The sequence below is a fragment of the Crocuta crocuta genome, unplaced genomic scaffold (assembly GCF_008692635.1).
Source record: "Crocuta crocuta isolate KB4526 unplaced genomic scaffold, BGI_CrCroc_1.0 scaffold14, whole genome shotgun sequence".
In the NCBI taxonomy this organism is placed as follows: domain Eukaryota; kingdom Metazoa; phylum Chordata; class Mammalia; order Carnivora; family Hyaenidae; genus Crocuta; species Crocuta crocuta.
The window spans coordinates 3,874,478-3,892,463 of NW_027530209.1; the positions used below are offsets into that span (position 1 = coordinate 3,874,478).

Below are 17,986 nucleotides of genomic sequence, written 5' to 3' on the forward strand. Positions count from 1 at the left end.
CTTTCTACTCTTAGCGCCGTAGATGAAAGATACTTGAGGTATTCAGCAACTGTACTTACATCACTTCCTTATTTATCTCCACTCAGGAACCCTGAAGCCAGAATGTCAAACAGCACAAGCCTGGTCCATCTCCCAATTTAATTATAATGAAAACCACGGATGGGGAGACACGCTAGTTTCTAAATTACCAACTCAAATTTTATAAGCCTCACGGCAAAAAGATTCCAGAAGTATGGAGCACCAGCTACCTGTGGGGTACTGTAATGGAGTAAGGCACCGTCCTCACCTTTAAGAAGTTCACTCTATTACAGGGCAGGAGAGAAGCAAAACAAATGTATCAATTAGGATGTCCAGGACAGGTACAGGCCCTGCAGACTTAAGGAGGAAAGATGGAGCCCCTGAAGGTGGAGTTCAGGAGAAAGTGTTTGAAATTGGCCTTGAAGGATGGGTGAAACACACATGAGGAAGAAGGAGACCATCGCAGTTGGAAAAGGAAGCATGAACAAAGGGGAACAGGTGGGGAAGTTTGGAGATTAGCGGTAGACCAACTTGAGGGGACTTTAAGGGTCGGGGAAGGAAAAGTTTTGAGATGGCTAGCTAGGAGTTCAAAACTTGGGGCCTCTTTTGATAGGCAAAGGAGAACTATTGATGTTTGGTGCGTGTGTGCGTTTGAACAGAAAACTGTTGAAACCATAAAAGGCATAATTAGTTGCTGGGCTATAAAGCATAGTTAGTTGTGCCGCATAGAGATGAAGCTAGAAGGACGGATTGGAGGAGAGCAGTTCTCAATCCTGACTGTACATTAGAATCTCCCCCAGAGATTCTGATTCAGTTGGTCTGGGTGAGGCCCAGGCATAAATGGTTTTAATTTTATTTTATTATTTTAAATGCTTATTTATTTTTGAGAAAGAGAGAGAGAGGGCCAGAGTGAGCATGTGAGTGAGGGAGGGGCAGAGAGAGAAGGAAACAGATCCGAAGCCCCCTTACCTGACCTGAACTGAAGTCTGATGCTTAAGTGAGTGAGACACCCAGGTGCCATGAGCGTTGTTTATTTAATAGATTCTCCTTATAATTCTAATATACAGGTAACAATTGAGAAGTAGTAGAATAGAGAGTAAGCAGATATGGGGAAGCTGGTTAAAGTATTACAGTAGTTTGGAGAGAGTCACGGGACAGGGGCCCAAACTTGAGCCCCAGCGATAAGGGGCAGGAAGTCGAAAGTGAGGCCAGCATTTCTGTCTCTGCTGACCTGTAGCTGGAGCTTTATCTGTTGATAAAGGGGTGCAAGCAGGGGCAAGAGTGTGTGGCAGAGGGAAGAATTCTTACTGGTGGGAAATGGACGTGTTGACCTTAAATCTCATGTTATGTAAATGCCCAACTTGCTCTCAGAGCATTCTTGAGTTGGATGGTTTTGTACAATCTGTCCAGCTCTCAGTTTGAAAGGAATACCACTAAAATTCACAAGCTCATTAAATTGCCCTAAACTTCAAACCATCAGTGTTCACAGGTTGAAGTTTTTCCAAATCATGGGTTTTTCTTCTCACTAATCTTAAAGCTTTAAATTTAAGTCCCTTTAAGTGAGTTATAGTTGCAAACCTAAGAAAAAGTAAATGAAGCTTATTTACCTAGAATGTACCTTACAGGTAATTTACAATTTAATGCAGCTTTTCTTTAGAGAGATTTGACTGCAATAAATTTTACCAAGCAGTGACTTTCTAGGGTGTAACTTCATTGGATAATTGAAGCCCCCAATTGGCTAATGTGAGAATGTTAGGATATGTGATAGGTGACTAGATTTAGAAAATATCACAGGATGCCCAGCTAAATTTGAATTTCAGATCATCAACGAACCATTTTGTAGGATAAGCATATCCCATTGCAATATTGGGGCATACTTATACTAAAATATTATCATTTATTTGCAATTCAAATTTAGGCATCTTGTCTTTGATCGGGCAACCCTGTGATTGTGGAATACCAAGTGCCTGCTGTTGAGAGTTAGAGGTGGAGTGCTCAAACGCATGGCATCTCTCCTTGGAGGCCCTGAGAGTCTATTTTGAAAAGCAGCATGGTCCTACCTCCCCATAAGGAAAGGCTCTTCAAAAAATAGACTTTCGTTTTTGGTTTTGGTTTTTTTGCTCTCATCTCTTGGTGCCTCCTTCTTCATTATTCTATTTTTAGAGATGGCGCATTGGCACTCAAGTTATTTCTCTCCCCCCAGGGCGCCCACTTAAATTTCAACCTGAATTCCAGATAAACAATGAATGTGTGTGTGTGTGTGTGTGTGTGTGTGTGTGTGTGTATACGTATGTCCCAGATGGATAAATGAAATCAAAGCTGTCTCTTTCCTTCTGAACTGTAACTGGCTAAAGTTCCCAGAGGAGGATGGCATATTACACCCAACTTTTCCACTCCTCCCTAGTTGAGCAATAAAGGGGAAAATAGAAAGACCACAGATTTCCCTGGGCCAGTTGCTACCTGCTGCAAAGTACACATACTTGAATGAATCATGAGACTTGAGTACATCAGCGACCTCTGCGTGAGCAGGAATGCCCCCAACAAGCATCTGAATATTCTGCTTGTTGCTTGATAGATTTTATGACAGCTGCACCAAAAAGCTATCCAGTCTGCTTTTGGACACTTCTGAAAGTTCAGATTTTATTTGTAAACTACCATCCTTCTTATCATTCATTGTGTGACTGCTGTGTGCTGGTCATTGTGTCAAAGTTCTTTATATTAAACCAAAATGTACCTTTACTGACATTTGGAAAGAAATTCATTTTACATTTATGCCTCCACTTAGTCTTCACATATGTCTTTCCTCCCGTATTATATGTGTTAAAATTGAGGCTGGAGGCAGTCAACTAGTTAGCTCAACAGGTAATTAGTGCCAAACCTAAACTCCAAACCAGGTCTCGTTTGCCCCCAGCTTCCCCACAGCCTCCTAGCTTTTCTGCCTTTGGAGTAAATTGCTCACTCCCAGCTTAACATGCCTAATCACAAATTCTTAGTTACTAAGTACAAGCATTATGGGGCCCCAAAGAATTCCAATGGGGGTGAATTCCAAGAAGTTATACAAGTCTGTATGCAAAAGATAAAGCCCCTGTTTGTCTATATTTAAGCCTGTACTTAGAAGATAAAGCCCCATCAGTGGTTTGTAAAGTCAAAGGCCATGAGATATGGAACAAAGTAATGCCAGGTAGTAACACTGTTCCTAGTTTGCTGAAGATGAGGCAACATAATAATGAACTGCCCCTGTCTTGTCCTGTTCTGGATGGGTAATGCTGTTTCCTAAGTGAAAGAAATAGAAGTTGATTTCATGATAATGACTCTTGATTAAGGGTTCATGCTCTGTGGCCTAGATAGCCTGAATTCATTCCTTAGCTCCACTATTTACCTGGGACCTTTGTTTTTTATTTCGCCTTTCTGTGCCTAAATGTCCCAATCTGTAGGATGGGAATATTAATACCACCCACTCCATAGTGGAGCTATGAAAACATGAAGGAGTTCATTCTTGTACTTGTAAAGTGCTAAAACAATGCCAAATACGTAGTAGGCACTCAAGGAAGGTTACCTGTAATGACGGTGTTCAGGTAAGGTTCTTAGACTTTTGTGCCATAGATCCGTTTGGCGGTCTGGTAATGCCTTGACTCCTTCTCAACATTATGCTTTTATTTTCTTTTTTACTTTTTTGTGTGGGCCCTCCCATCTTTTTTTTTTTAGTTTTTATTTTAGTTCAATTTAGTTAACATCCAGTGTTATATTAGTTTGTGGGGTACAGTATAGTGATTCAGCACTTCCTTCCATCACCCTGTGCTTTTCATGACAAGTGCTCTCCTTCATCCTATCACCTATTTCACCCATCCTACCCCCTGGTAACAGTCAGTTTGTTCTCTACAGTTAAAAGGCTGTTTCTTGGTTTGTCTCCCTCTCTGTTTTCCCCTTTGCTCTTTTGTTTTGTTTCTTAAATTCCACATATGAGTGAAATCATATGGTATTTGTCTCTCTGACTAATTTTGCTTCGCATTATTCTCCCTAGCTCCATCCATGTCATCGCAAATGGCAAGATTCCACTCATTTTTTATGGCTGAATGCTGTTCCAGTGTGTGTGTGTGTGTGTGTGTGTGTGTGTGTGACATCTTCTGTATCCATTCATCAACCGATGGACACTTGGTCAGCATCATGTTTTTAAATGCATAAAATACAATACATACGACTCCAAAACAAAATTACTCTATTTAAATACTAAATACTTAATTTAAATACTTAAATTCTATTACTAGCCTATTTTATAAACCCAACATATGATATAATAATGTGGGCTTCTTAATTAAAGCCTTGAATAGATATAAAGGTAGATGACTATGTAGCAATAGATATTCTGAAGTTGCAGTGAGTATAAACGGTATTTTGAGATATCTATAGCAACTGACATGTGATGTAACAACTTCTGATTTCTGTTATTGACAAGAAGACATAGGTACTGCTAGTAGAAAGTTCTGTGGTTTCTTGCCTGCACTCATCATTGAAGGAAAGCCTTAATTTCAGTTAGGTTTAAATAAAGATATATATATATATATTTTCCCATCCATGTCCATGGATCCCTGAATTTTGCCCATGGACTCCTTAAAGGCCACTGGACCCCTGATGAAGAATCTTGATGTACATGTTTCTGGTAGGGGTCATTTGGGAAATGACTCCTGGTTCAGTTGAAGGAAGACAGTGTATATTCTTTGCTGCACTACACCTATCATATAGCTGTAACTAAAAGGGAAATAATTAAATTTTAATGAAAAAGAAGAAGAAAGTGAGAAAAACAAAAGAAGCCTAGAGCAGTAGTGGTTGCCTAGAACATTATGTCTGAAGCTGGCTGTGGGTTAAAGAGGAAGAGTACTATGACTGATTGGCAATGTCTGCCTGACAGCAGACTGCCTTCTCTGCCCTAATGCAGCCACAGACATGCTGTGGACATAAAGTGTTAGGGAGCATATAGGATATAGCAAAAATGTCACTTATTTGCATGTGTATCATTTATTTATTTATTTATTATTTTAAAAAATATATTTTTTAATGTTTGTTTTTGAGAGAGAGACAAAGTGCAAGTGGGGGAGGGGCAGAGAGAGAGACACGTACACAGAATCTGAAGCAGGTTCTGGACTCTGAGCCTAATGCCTGGCTTGAACTCACAAACCGTGAGATCGTGACCTGAGCCAGTTGGCCGCTTAACCAGTTAACCAACTGAGCCACCCAGGCACCCCTGTGTAACTCAGTTTTCATAGCAAGCAGTCTGCATATTTAGAGGTGATATTGTACAGCTAAACTAGTTGCTGAAGGTTGCCCTATTAGCAGTGTGTAATCATCAGTCAGATATGCAGACCTAAGTTGACTGTAAAAAAATAACCCAACTACACTGTTCAAACACATCTGAATTGTATTTTGTCCATATAGTTTATCTTTGAAATAGGCAGATGATGATGCTCACCACGCCTCTTTATATTGTTAAATGGGCATCGTAGTAAGTTGTATAAAACTGACACCCAAGCCAATGCATGGTATAGAAACTTGATGAAGCCACAGCTGGGACCTACTGACATGTCTCCATCTGTTTCTGGAATCCTACAGTGTCCACTGAACCTGAGAGGTCATCCAGCCTCATGCTTATTTTACACATTAAGAAGACTGAGGCCCATAGAGATTAACCTGCTGAGGGTCAGGCAGTCTTGCCTCTAAGGCAGGAGCTCAGATCTCTTCACTCCTTTCTGAGACAAATACCATAGTGGGGTAGAGCACTGTGGTGGAAGGTTCTTCCCAGCAGTTGTCAAACCTCTGAGTCACCCAGCAGGTGAGCAAAGCTGTCTCACCTCTGAGTCACCGCTCTCATTCCTAAGCAGGGAACTACTTCTTAGGGTTGTTTTAACAATTCAATGAAGGCATTCAAGTAAATCACATAGAACAGTGGTGGACCCAGTGAGTTTTAGCTGTTTTTATTATTGATTTCCTTTTACCACCCATGGCTATCAGCAGTTGCATTCCCATTATCACTAATGTTACTGCTACTACTACTACATTAGGGTAAGTATACGTATTTTCCACCTTTAAATCACTCCCGGGGGCAGGGGGAGAGGTGGACTGGGTGGCTCAGTCAGTTAGGCTTCTAAGTCTTGATTTCGGCTCAGGTCATGATGTCGTGGTTCATAGCATTGAGCCCCGCTTGGGGTTCTGTGCTACCAGATTCTCTCTCTTCCTTGTTCTCTCCCTTACTCTTGCTCGCACGGTCTCTCTATCTCTCTCAAAAAAACCCCATAAAATTAAATAAAGACTAAAAAATTAAATCACCCCAGGGCCTNTTTATTTATTTTATTTATATTTTCTTCACTTTAATTTGTATAGCCTTTTTGCTATATTGTTTCAAGAAATTTGGACACTATTTGAGTTATATGATTCAAATAACAGACTGATTGACATTTTAACTTACAGAACCTTTCTATGTGATACGAGTTGGCAGAATATGTGTTTGCTACCACCTGTTGGTAATTCTGCGTGGGGTAGGCCTCAACTTTCTACCATGTTGCCGAGATCAGTGACTGTCCCATATTCGGTGTCTAGAAGCTAGACGCTGTCGAGGGTATGAATGGAAGAGGGACACGCAGCAACTTGTCATTTTTGTCTCTTAGATGTGTGGTATGTGTGACCCACTTTGAAAAAAGGTAAACTACCCTGCCAGCACTCATAACTATTCACGACTGTAGAGAAGAGACCGAGGAAAGGGAGACCGTGAGCGAAGCGAAGACAGAGCCTAAAGCGTGTGGCTTTAAAAGCAGAGCTCCCAGAGGTGTTCGCCCAAACTGCCCTGTGGCCTCTCTGGTGGAGGAGAGGAGGAGGGGGAAGTTCGTTGCTGTTGACCATTTTCTCATTATCTCTTCACTTTATTTTTTGCCAAACAGCAACGGCAAGTAGTTTTGCTAAGGTAGTTGCTTGATGTACTCTGAAGTCCTTCCCCAATACATCCTGGGTTGGGGATGGGCCCCTCCTCCACCCAGTTCTTAACAGCTGCCTGTAGGACATCTTCTGGGTGCCTGGCTCTGAAAATCCCATCTCCTCTTGGCCTCCTGCCAGACACTGGGTCATTTTGGAGAGGGTCTGAGCACTTTCTGGCTCCTGTGGCCCTCCGGACGAAGACAGGGCCGCCGGCTCCACATCTGGAGCTCTTCCTCCAACACCAGAGCTGCGTGGAATGTGACCTGGTGCTGTGCTGGCATTTGCATAGGAACTTGCATAACAGGCTTTACTTGTTGAGTATTGGCTTTCTTTTATGACCCACATCCACACATACAACTTTGTGATACGCATTTTTTATTTTAACTTCATTACTGGTGCTCTTTAATGTTCCTACCCTTGTTTTTCTCTCTTCTCTTTTATCTGTTTTAGATTTATGCTGTGTTTTATGTATTGCTGGAAGCCTCTTTAAACCCTGTCTGCAACAAAGCAGGGAATACATAAATAGATAGATTTTTTTTTTTTTAAAAAACAGGAATCGACTTAAAGCCTCCAGAGAAGTAGAATCCGTAGACCTTCCAAACTGCCACCTCATTAAAGGAATAGGTAAGTATGAGAAAATGCTTGTTATACACCTTACATTGTTTGGCCAAAAACACAAAAAAGTCATGAGCAATATTTTGGCACATCACCAGTGTTTATCAGAGGAAGAATCACATTAAATCAACCAAACCTCTTTAGTTATCTATCTATCTATCTGTCTCACACACCTGTATTTCTTCTGTCCCTCACTCTTACTGCAGTTTGTTAATTACTTGTGTAATCCTGTGTTTATTGTTTGATTTCTTGCGTGTCAATTGACTTTTCTGAATGAGTTTTGTAAAGTTTATGTTCTTCGCCATGTGTGGCCCCCGGAAGCTGTGCTCAGTCAGCCAGTGAAGGTGTCGGAAAAGAGAGAATTTACAAAATGGAAAATGAAAATCTCTCAACAAAATCTCCACCTTGCACAGAAAAAACTCCAGAGACAAAGTTTTCCTGATATGTCCAATTCAAATGCAAACAAATACACGCATACATATGTATTTTTCACAAATTGCATCTTATATAAGATTATATTCTGCAACCTGTTTTATTCCCAATGCAAGGTGAACAGCTTTCCCCATCAACTCATGTAGACCTAATGCACTGTTTTTACTGTTTGCACGCACCACAGTTTATTTAATCATTTCCCTCTCGATGCACATTTGGATGGTTGCAGCTTTTTGCAACCACAAACAAATCAGTGACTATCATTGTACATATAGCTCTGGTATATCTGTAGGATAACTTCTTGACGGTGAGATTGTCGTTCAGGGAGCGTACGTGTTTAAAGTTTTGATAGTCGTTGCTAAATTGCCCTGGAATTGGCATTGCAAATAAACGACCTCATATTTAATAACCACATTCACTAACAGACAGGGTTCACAGGGTGCTTTGAACAAAAACAAAGTAGTGATCCTTTTCTGGACCAGACACAGGAAGGCTTCATTTTCATGAAACTTACCAGTTTCCAGAGCAGCCATCTGCACTTCAGAGTTTCTTTCTGGTTCTGTTATTCACCCCTCCTTTCCACACCTGTATTTATGTGCCCTTGTTATGCCCAGATCACGATCTCCTCAAAATCCCAAGGCCACCAAGGAGTCCGAGTCACGTATGCAAAAGCAAAGGACGTTTATTTGGGCTTAAGCTCGGGCTCCCAGACCTCACCAATGCAGTGGATCCGTGCTGAGAGCCCCGAACAATGGAGGAGTAGGGTTTTTATGGGGTTTGTGACGGGGGAGTTACAGAAGTTGTGGCAGGGGAACAGCGATCCAATCATAATTATTCAACATCATTGACAGCGGGTTTAACCATACACATTGTCTAGAGTATTCGTTACTTTTGGCGGGATCCAATTACAACATTAGAGTACCTTTAAATTCAACCAATTACAGAGCGAGCCTAGGGTCTTGTTCGGCGACTAAGGGGTTAACTTTAACATTAGGTAACAGGGTCCTATCTATGGTTTCTATCTCTAGGCCTCTCCCTCAGTAATGTGGAGGGTGGTCGCTGGCCTTTCCTGACTGGGTGTTGCAAGGGTGGTTTCTTCAGCCTTGGGCAATGTGTAACTGCCTGATAGGTTCGGGGAAGCTGGAACTCAGGCCTTCTAGTTTAGAGGGGAAACTTAAAGCCTGTCATGGAGTCAGTTTGGTTTGGACGTTTAGACTTGTGGCCTTACACCCTGTCTCCTATTCTCCATCGCCGCATCGGTCCTTTCTGCCAATCTTGTCTCCCTTGGCTAGACTCCTTGACTTCTTCCTCCTGGGGCTTCTCTTCATTACTGCTGCCCACACACTTAGCAGCAAGATACAAACTCAGTATCAAATACCACACGGGCTAGATCTGTGCTGGATAATGAAGACAGTTCTAGAAATAAGGTTGTCTGGAGTCCCAGGATACTCAGCAACTGCATCCTGCCTTCTGGCCGCATTCGTGAAGAGCCCCTTCAGAACTGGCCACTAAGCAAAAGCCAGATGGCATCGGTGAGGGATGTGGTGCAGAGTTGGGAGGGTGAGTCAGTGATCTCGAAGGTTGCTCTTGCTACGGAGTTAATAATTGTCAAATTATTAAACAGCCCTTGGCCCCGAGGAGCCTGCCTTCTGTGAATTCGAGTCCCAGAGTAGACAATAGGGCACAGCCAGACACATTCCAGGATGAACTGCCAAGGGTATTGCTGTTACAACGCAATGGGATGGAGGGCTCCTCGGAGAAAAACAAGCCTAAAGACATTTGTATTCTGAACAGGCGTCTGTCTGTGTTTGTGACCTTTATGTTGTGATGTGTGTGAGCTGCTGTCTGGAATTGGAAAGAATGAGGAAATATGTCACCTATGGCCCTTCTTGTGAAGTGTTTAATGCCTCTGAGGCACTTCAAAAGGCAACAGAGCGAAGACGATGAGTGATTAGAAGCACATTTGGGATACATTTTTAGACCTAATTAGAATTGTGCTTTCTTTCTTTCTTTCTTTCTTTTTTTTTTGTTTTTTGTTTTTGCTCTGTGGTTCGCACACACTATATGAACATTTGTTGAATGCTATGTTAGTGATGCATAGTGGTTAATATTAGGACGTGGTTATATGTTTTTAACAACAGTCACTTGTTCAGTGGTCTTTGATTACGAAGAATAACAGTGTGCTGGGCATATATATGCCATGCAGCCAAAAGCAACTTCTTGTGGTAGGCAACACGGGTAGAAAGGTTCTCTTTGTCAGTTTCCGTTTTGGGAGATAGTAGTAGCCATGCACTTGGGGCCAACTATCTCTCCAAGAGGTAAGACCACTCTCCCCTTGCTTCCATCCCCATCAACACCCACACCACACCCACTACAGTGCTACACTCACCATGGCTAGAAATAAACTCTTTGCAACTCTTGGGTGCTCTTTACATATCATCTCATGTCTTTCTGTTTTAATAAATAATCATCTACCACATATCATACCAGATGTGTGCCTTCTGTGGGGCACCACGTAAGCTCACTTTCCCATTTTTCGTTTTCCTTCCCATTGTATCTTACAGACAGAAACCAAGCTCTCACACACCCAAGATTTGGCCTAATATCAACATCTAGATAATAAAAAAAATATAATGACAGGAGTTAGGGAAGTCTATTTGAGGCTTAAAAGCCTAAAACATTTTCTAAATGTCTTTGAAAATGTGGGCATTCAAAGTCCTGGACTAAAAGAAAATTTTAAATGGATTGTCTCTCTTGAGTTAATTAGTGGTTTTATACACTTGGCAAACAAGACCTTTACAATAAATGCTGCTGGAGAGATTTTTTAAAAAAAGCATTAAAGTTTGTAGCCCTTGTGATCAGTTACTTTATAGTCTACCTATGAAAATAAAACAAAATATACACTGCTGTGAGATATAGATTTTTTTTCTTTTTTCTCTAATGTGTATAATAGATAAGAACCCAAGGCTCCGAGACGCTAAGTAACTGGCAAATTCTCTTCCCAATATAGCATCTTCTCCCAGAGTGATTAACACACATACCTCACCAGTGAACCAAAAAAGTAGAGAATAGCAGATACATTACATATTGGATACTCTGTTGGGAATGGCAAGGGCTGCTTTGTTATAAAGTTACACCTGGCGGAGAAGAGAGAGAAATTTATTTCCTTTTACATGGCAGTCCAATCCAAAGACAAGCAAATGGCCTCGGGTGATTAGATGGTTGTGCTCCATGTGGGACAAAGGCTGATGAAGCAACACATATTGCTTCTTTCTTGGTCCAAGACTCGAACAGGAAGGGATACAAAGAAAATTTACATGGAGATTATTTTTAGTTTGTTTTACCCAGATAATGCATACATATTGTACTCTCGAACCTAGGCCAATGCCCACAACTATCCTAAGAAAAGGTAGAAAATGTCCCTGGCTGGGTTACCATATGCCTGTAGCTGAAAAGGAAGAAGGGAAATATGGATACTGGGGAGCAGTTAGCCATCTCTGACATAGATAATTACCAAAGATATAAGAAAAAAGAAATCAAACCTACACGTGCTATGCTAGAAGACTTTCGAGAGCAAGAGGATTTTGAAAGAGGTTTTAATGAAAAGTACAGAATATGGATTGGGGAAGGTCTTAGTAGGAGGCACGGAAGCAAAACTTTCTGGGAAAAAGCCAACACATGAAATTGACCACAGTCAAATTTACAAAGTAAAGTGTCTTTAGAGAGGAACCAAGGGATGATTCTGACAGAGAAAATCCATCCACTGCTAGGTTGTGTTTTTTTTCTGTGTGCTTTTAAGTCAGAAGGAAAGGACTTGAGTCCCAGCTTCCCAGTTTGTGACCTTGAACAATTTGCTTAACCATTCAAAGGCTGTATATTCTTCACTCTAACATGAGATAATGATTGCTTCTTAAGAATATAGAAATTATGTAAAATAATGTATGTAAAGTACTTGGTAAACACTATATCTAGTACTACGAGTAGTACTACTATTACTAAATTAGAGGAGAAAAAAAAATTCTCCAGCATTGACTACGCTTACAGTAATCACACCAAAGAGGTGATACGAAATGATGAAATTCTGTGAAGATGGAGGGAGTAGATCTGGAAAATATTCTTTTTTTTTTTTTAATGTTTCTTTCTATTTTAAGGAGGAGAGAGAGAGAGAGGCAGCATGACTGGGGGAAGGGCAGAGAGGGAAACAGAATCCAAAACAGGCTCCAGGCTCTGAGCTGTCAGCACAGAGCCCGATGGGGGGCTCGAACTCACGAGCTGGGAGATCGTGACCTAAGCTGAAGTCAGAGGCTTAACCAACTGAGCCACCCTGGCACCCCAGATCTGGAGAATATTCTAAAGAAAGCTACATATAAGGTTTATTTTATTTTTCTTGGAATTAGGTGATGGGATTAAACAGAAAGAAGTTACTGTGTAGTTGAAATGAAAATACCTTTTAAAAACATTGTTCTTTTCTTGATTACTAAAACAGTACTATTATTGGTAGAAAACATCAAAGAAAAGTGTAAAGAAGACATGAAAATCACTCATAATCTTACCACCCAAAGAAACATTGTTAACTTTTTTCTATGTATCTTTTCTTGTTCTACGTGTATAAGCATGTATGCATTGAAATTATTTCAAGTAAGTTTTCAGGAACAACAACTTTTATTTAATTGACTTCCTACTAAGCGGGTCTAGAAAGCAAAACTTGGACTGACAAGTGCATGTGAGTGTGTGTGTCTGCATGTTTGTGGTTGCATATACATACGTACATGTGGCGTGGAGGCCCCTGGTCCCTGCTCATTACCAGTTGAGAACCACCTTGGGACTAGAGTCTAGTGATTCTTAACTTTGAGGTATTACAGACCCTTTTTTCAACCTGCTGAAAGCCAAGGATCCTTTTCATAGGATTTCTTGGCCGTACATACAGATGACATTTTGTATTACACAGAGTTTCAGCGAGTTTATAGATTCTGAAACCCATTTGTGGCTCCTTAGGAATCCACAGACCCAGGCTAAGAACTCCTCCACCATACCATGCTTAAGTATATCTAGATCTAGATCTAGATATCCAGATATATACAATATATCTTCTTGCCAAGGAACAGGCATTGCGTATATTCATGATTGCGGTCATCTTTACAAAGTGAAGTTCTTGGCATTTTTATTTTCTTTTGCTTTTCTCTACTATGATAGAGCCAGCAACACTGGAGGCAACTGGCCAAATGGAAACTCATGAATCAAAACCAAAATGGCTGCATAGATGCTGTTTGTTTTTGACAACCTAGAAATAATCTTGGAGAAATCCTTTGGAGAGGTCTTAAAGGGGAAGATTGGATTTTGTGGACTCAAAGAATGTGTCATGATTTGGCTTAATCTAAGCCATTTTTATTCCTCTTTTCTTGTGTTTGGGTCTATTATCTGTCTGTGGAATTTACACAGTGAGACCACTGGGAAGGTCTTATGTCTAATTATTTGCTGTGCTGTGTGGAGTGCACTGCAGGCAATCAATAAACAATCAATAGTAATTGTAGCCTGCTCAGAGACAAGCGTTAGAAGATTCAACTGGCTTAGGTGCTTGGTATTTTTCATTAATTTTCTTTTGCTAGTTGTTTTCTGTAGTTTAAAGCCTAAATTTAAAGATTAAATGGAAAGCTTTCTTTGCTTATGAGAACAAGCAGGCATTGTTTTTAAAAGAAGGAATATATAATCCCAGGTGCTTTATCTCTGTTAATGAGAGAAATGTCTGTGTTTGCTTCAGATTGAATGAGCAGAGGAGGGACAAGGATATTTGCATGGTTAAATGACTATGAGCCCTTCACTCTGAAAGTAATATTCCCCTGATGTCAATTACTTTTGTACAGACATCTGGATGTTTATCATAAGAGTGTGCAGATGTCAACTTTTTCTATATTATAGCTGGAAATGTGGTGATTACTTGACTTTGATTTGAGTAAACATAAAATATCTAACATTTAAAGTTAGAGGTTCACTGCAGGAAGGGATTTCAAAGGATGTGTATTAAAGAGAGTGTTTCCTCAGAAACAATTGGAACTATTCCGAAAGTAAAGAAAGCCCCCATTAATGCTGTGTCTAACAAATAGTGGAGTTTGAACATAACGTTTATCTGTTTCTTGGACTTACAGAAGCTGGCGCAGATGACATTGACATACTTCCCAATGGTCTGGCTTTCTTTAGTGTGGTGAGTATCTCCTTCCTTCCCCAGTCTCAGTGGAGGAGGTACAAGAGAGTTTGATGAGGCCTACAGGACAGTAACTTGTTCTTCTAATTCCTCACTTTCAAAAATATGTTTTGAACAAAAAAGACCATGTAAACGAGGTTTTGGAAAATGTCTTCAAACTTATCCAAATGTAGAGATAAACAAGTCTTTGCCAGCTGACTAACTGCTCTTTACGTGCCTACTGCATTGCACTAAAATATTCCAATGCACTGCAAACTTTCAGAAGTTTGTTATTAGAAAGGATAATTTGGGTATTATTATGGATATTCCATACTACATTATATTTTTATTTTTTTAAAAAAATTAATTATGTTTATTTATTTTGAGGGGAGTAGGGGCATAGAGAGAGGGAGACACAGAACTCGAAGCAGGCTCTGAGCTACCAACACAGAGCCTGATGTGGGGCTTGAACCCACAAACTGTGAGATCATAACCTGAGCCGAAGTCAGACGCTTAACCAGCTGAGCCACCCAGGAGCTCCTACATTATATTCTTTTATAATATAGCATCTATTGGGGTGCCTGGGTGGCTCAGTTGGCTCAGTGTCCAACTTTGGCTCAGGTTATGATCTCATGGTCCGTGAGTTCAAGCGCTGCATCAGGCTCTGTGCTGACAGCTCAGAGCCTGGAGCCTGCATCAGATTCTGTGTCTCCCTCTCTCTCTGCCCCTCCCTCACTCACACTCTGTCTCTCCTCTCAAAAATAAATAAACATTAATAAATAAAATAAATAAATAAAGCATCTTTCTTTCCATTAGATCCTCCAATTTAAGCTCATACTCTTGCTGTTATTGTTTATTTTCAAACTATACCAACTTTACCAGATCAAGGCTTTTTTTTTCTTTCTTTCTTTTTCCCTCTCAATAGCCTCTCATAAGTAGAAAATCATCAACTAAGTTTATTTATACCCCTTACTTTTGCCTTGATTCTTAGAAGATGAAAAATAGTCACTTTTCTGGGCATACAGTAGAAAGACTTTAAAATTGACTATTTGCTGGCCTTTACCAGTAGCTTCTAATTGGAAAACTGTGTAAGTGGGAGATGAGGAAGTTCTGATCACCTTTCTTCCCTGGCTTGGGTGCCGGTAACTGTCTGTGGCATCATTGTGGGTTTGGTTTTTCTTGAGGAAGATGTATCAGACATTTTTTTTTTTAATGTTTATATTGAGAGAGAGGGAAAAGAGAGAGAGACAGAGTTCAAGTAGGGGAGGGGCAGAGAGAGAGGGAGACACAGAATCCCAAGTAGGCTCTGGGCTCTGAACTGTCAGCACAGAACCTGATGCGGGGCTCGAACCCTCAAACTGAGAGATCATGACATGAGTTGAAGTCGGCTGCTTACCCGACTGAGCCACCCAGGTGCCCCAAGACGTATCAGACTTTGAAGGCAGCCTGTAATGATTCTGTTCCCTCTCAGCATCCATGGTTTTCAGGCTCTGAGACTCAGGTGTGTAAACCATAGAGCAACTTTTGAAGTGTCACAGCACTAATAAAACTGGTGAGATGTATGGGAAAACTGAGAGAACTTGGCTTAGAGGAGAAAGAGGGTTAAAACACTTTCCAGGTTCCTGATGGTTTCTAGGTGAAAGACTGAGCAGCTGGTTGTTAACCACTGAGGGAAAAAAGAAACCTTGTAGGCTTTGGCAGAAACACTGATATTTATATGAAATTTTAAAAAGACAGTTTCAAAAGACACACTTTATTTAATAACCTACACAGAATGAGTAAAATGATATTTCTAGTAGGTCTCTAGATTGTTTGTTTGGAAGCACATGCTTGCACATATGTCTGTAGGCTTAGAAGAAAACACTGGGATTCCTCATCAAAATTATTCATAACTACAGGTGCAAAACTCCTGAAAAAAGTAGAAAGCACTTGCTGGTGTGTGTGTGTGTGTGTGTGTGTGTGTGTGTGTGTGTGTGTGTGTGTCCTTTTTGGTTTTGGGTTTTTTGGTTTTTGTTGTTGTTTGCAAAGGAAGTGTTCTCAGAGATTTGTGTAATCCAGAACTCACCTCTTTCAAGATCTCAACCACCATAGGAATAAATCTGAATTAGGAGAAGTGAGATCTTCAAGCACATAAATCTATAGCCATTTTCACTGAGGGGCTTAGAACAGTCAGAATCATCTTGTAGGCATGTCAACAGAATTTCTTCAGCTTTTTTGTCCTTGCTTGGTTATATGATTGTCTTTGATTTTTTTCAAATTTAGAAATAATCCCACTTAACTGCTGTTTGTAAATTACTCAGCCTTGTCTCTACTGTTTCCCAGAATGCACGCCTTTCTAAATGAGTAATGGGTACCTCACGGCAGCTGTTCGTTCTTCCTCTGAGCATGTTAGCCCGTCTAACCCATCCTGTTCTACACTTTCCACAGCTTTGGGGTTAACGGTTACCTCCGATCCCACATCACCCTTACTGAAGAATTGCATGACACAGAATAGAATAGAAAAAATACTTAACTGACAATGCGAGTGTACTTAACACTGCTGAACTCTATACTTGAAATGGTGGAGGTGGTAAATTTTGGTATGTATTTGTTGCTGCAAGTAGAAATAAATGAAACTTTTAAAAAGATTGAAAAACCGGATTTACGGGATGGGCAGTATTAAAATAATCATGAGTAGTTATCACCATCCCTGCTTTCTGTGCATTAAAGTCATGCTCTTGTTTAGGGGACAACGATCCGAAATAGAAGTGGCCATGTAGCAGTAGTACAGTTCCCGGTTTCTGCTTACTGAGCCTGCCAGCCTTGAGGTTAGAGCATTTTGATAGATTTGTTTTAATTGGGGAGAATTCCTGTTACGTTCAATTTTGTACACACAGTGAGACCTAATTTTTGTATACTCTTTTAAATTCGACTGCAAAGATTTGGAAGAGAAAAGACTTAGGTCATTTCAGTGAGTCCTGAGAAACACTGAATTAGAATCCAACATTTCATTCCTGATTGAAGGATCCTAGAAAACTAAAAATAGAAGGTAATTTCCCCGAAACCTATGGCAGACATCGTTCTCAGTGGTGCATCATTATCACTGGTGCAGCCTTCCCATGAATGTTTAAAAAAAGGGAGACAATGCCCCCAAATGCTGTGACCATCAGTAATCTACTAGAGCTCTTTTTATTATTATTATTATTTTTAAATTTAAAACAATTCTTTAAGTTTATTTACTTGGAGAGAGAGCATGTGTAAGTGGGGTAGAGGCAGAGAGAGAGAGGAGAGAGAGTCCCAAGCAGGTTCTGCACTGATAGCGCAGAGCCCGTGGAGCATGAACTCACGAACTGTGAGATCATGATCTGAGCTGAAATCAAGAGCGGATGATTAACTGACTGAGTCACCCAGGTGCCCCTCCGCTAGAGTTCTCAATAACCCAATAAAACAAGAAAAAAAATGAGGTTGAAAAAAAAAGTCAAAACTGCCGTAATTTTCAGACATCGTCATTACCTGCTTTTAAAACAATCCAAGAGATTCAACTAACAGACTGTCCACCTGAGGGAGAAGAGTTCAGTGAAAGAGTTGTATCAGGCTATTCAGAATGAACATGTAAAGCTCCCTGGCTTTCCCGAGCACTAGGAAAAACCAAATAGAAAATATAATAGTCATAAAAATAAAAAAATAATAATGTTCCATTCAGAACAGCAACTTAATTTTCAAAATTTATTCAGAAAAAGAAATGAGCAAAAATGTTTAAGATTATTTTGTGAAGCTAAAACAATGAAGTGTGGGATATCGGGA

At 40.4% G+C, this 17,986-nt stretch overlaps 1 protein-coding gene across 4 annotated transcripts in view; it reads left to right on the forward strand.

The window, feature by feature from the left end:
* Positions 1–217: 217 nt before the first annotated feature.
* Positions 218–17,986, forward strand: part of PON2 (paraoxonase 2) — a 26,872-nt gene continuing 9,103 nt past the window's right edge. Inside the window, exons 1-3 of one of the 4 annotated variants that reach the window (XM_077765370.1) lie at positions 218–255; positions 7,532–7,602; positions 14,169–14,224. In XM_077765370.1, the coding sequence (XP_077621496.1) occupies positions 233–255; positions 7,532–7,602; positions 14,169–14,224 (150 nt within the window). In that variant the 5' untranslated portion in view covers positions 218–232. Of the gene's footprint in view, positions 269–5,940; positions 6,073–6,986; positions 7,292–7,531; positions 7,603–14,168; positions 14,225–17,986 lie in introns of those variants that run through there. The other 3 variants (XM_077765371.1, XM_077765369.1, XM_077765368.1) reach the window with 3 other exon arrangements.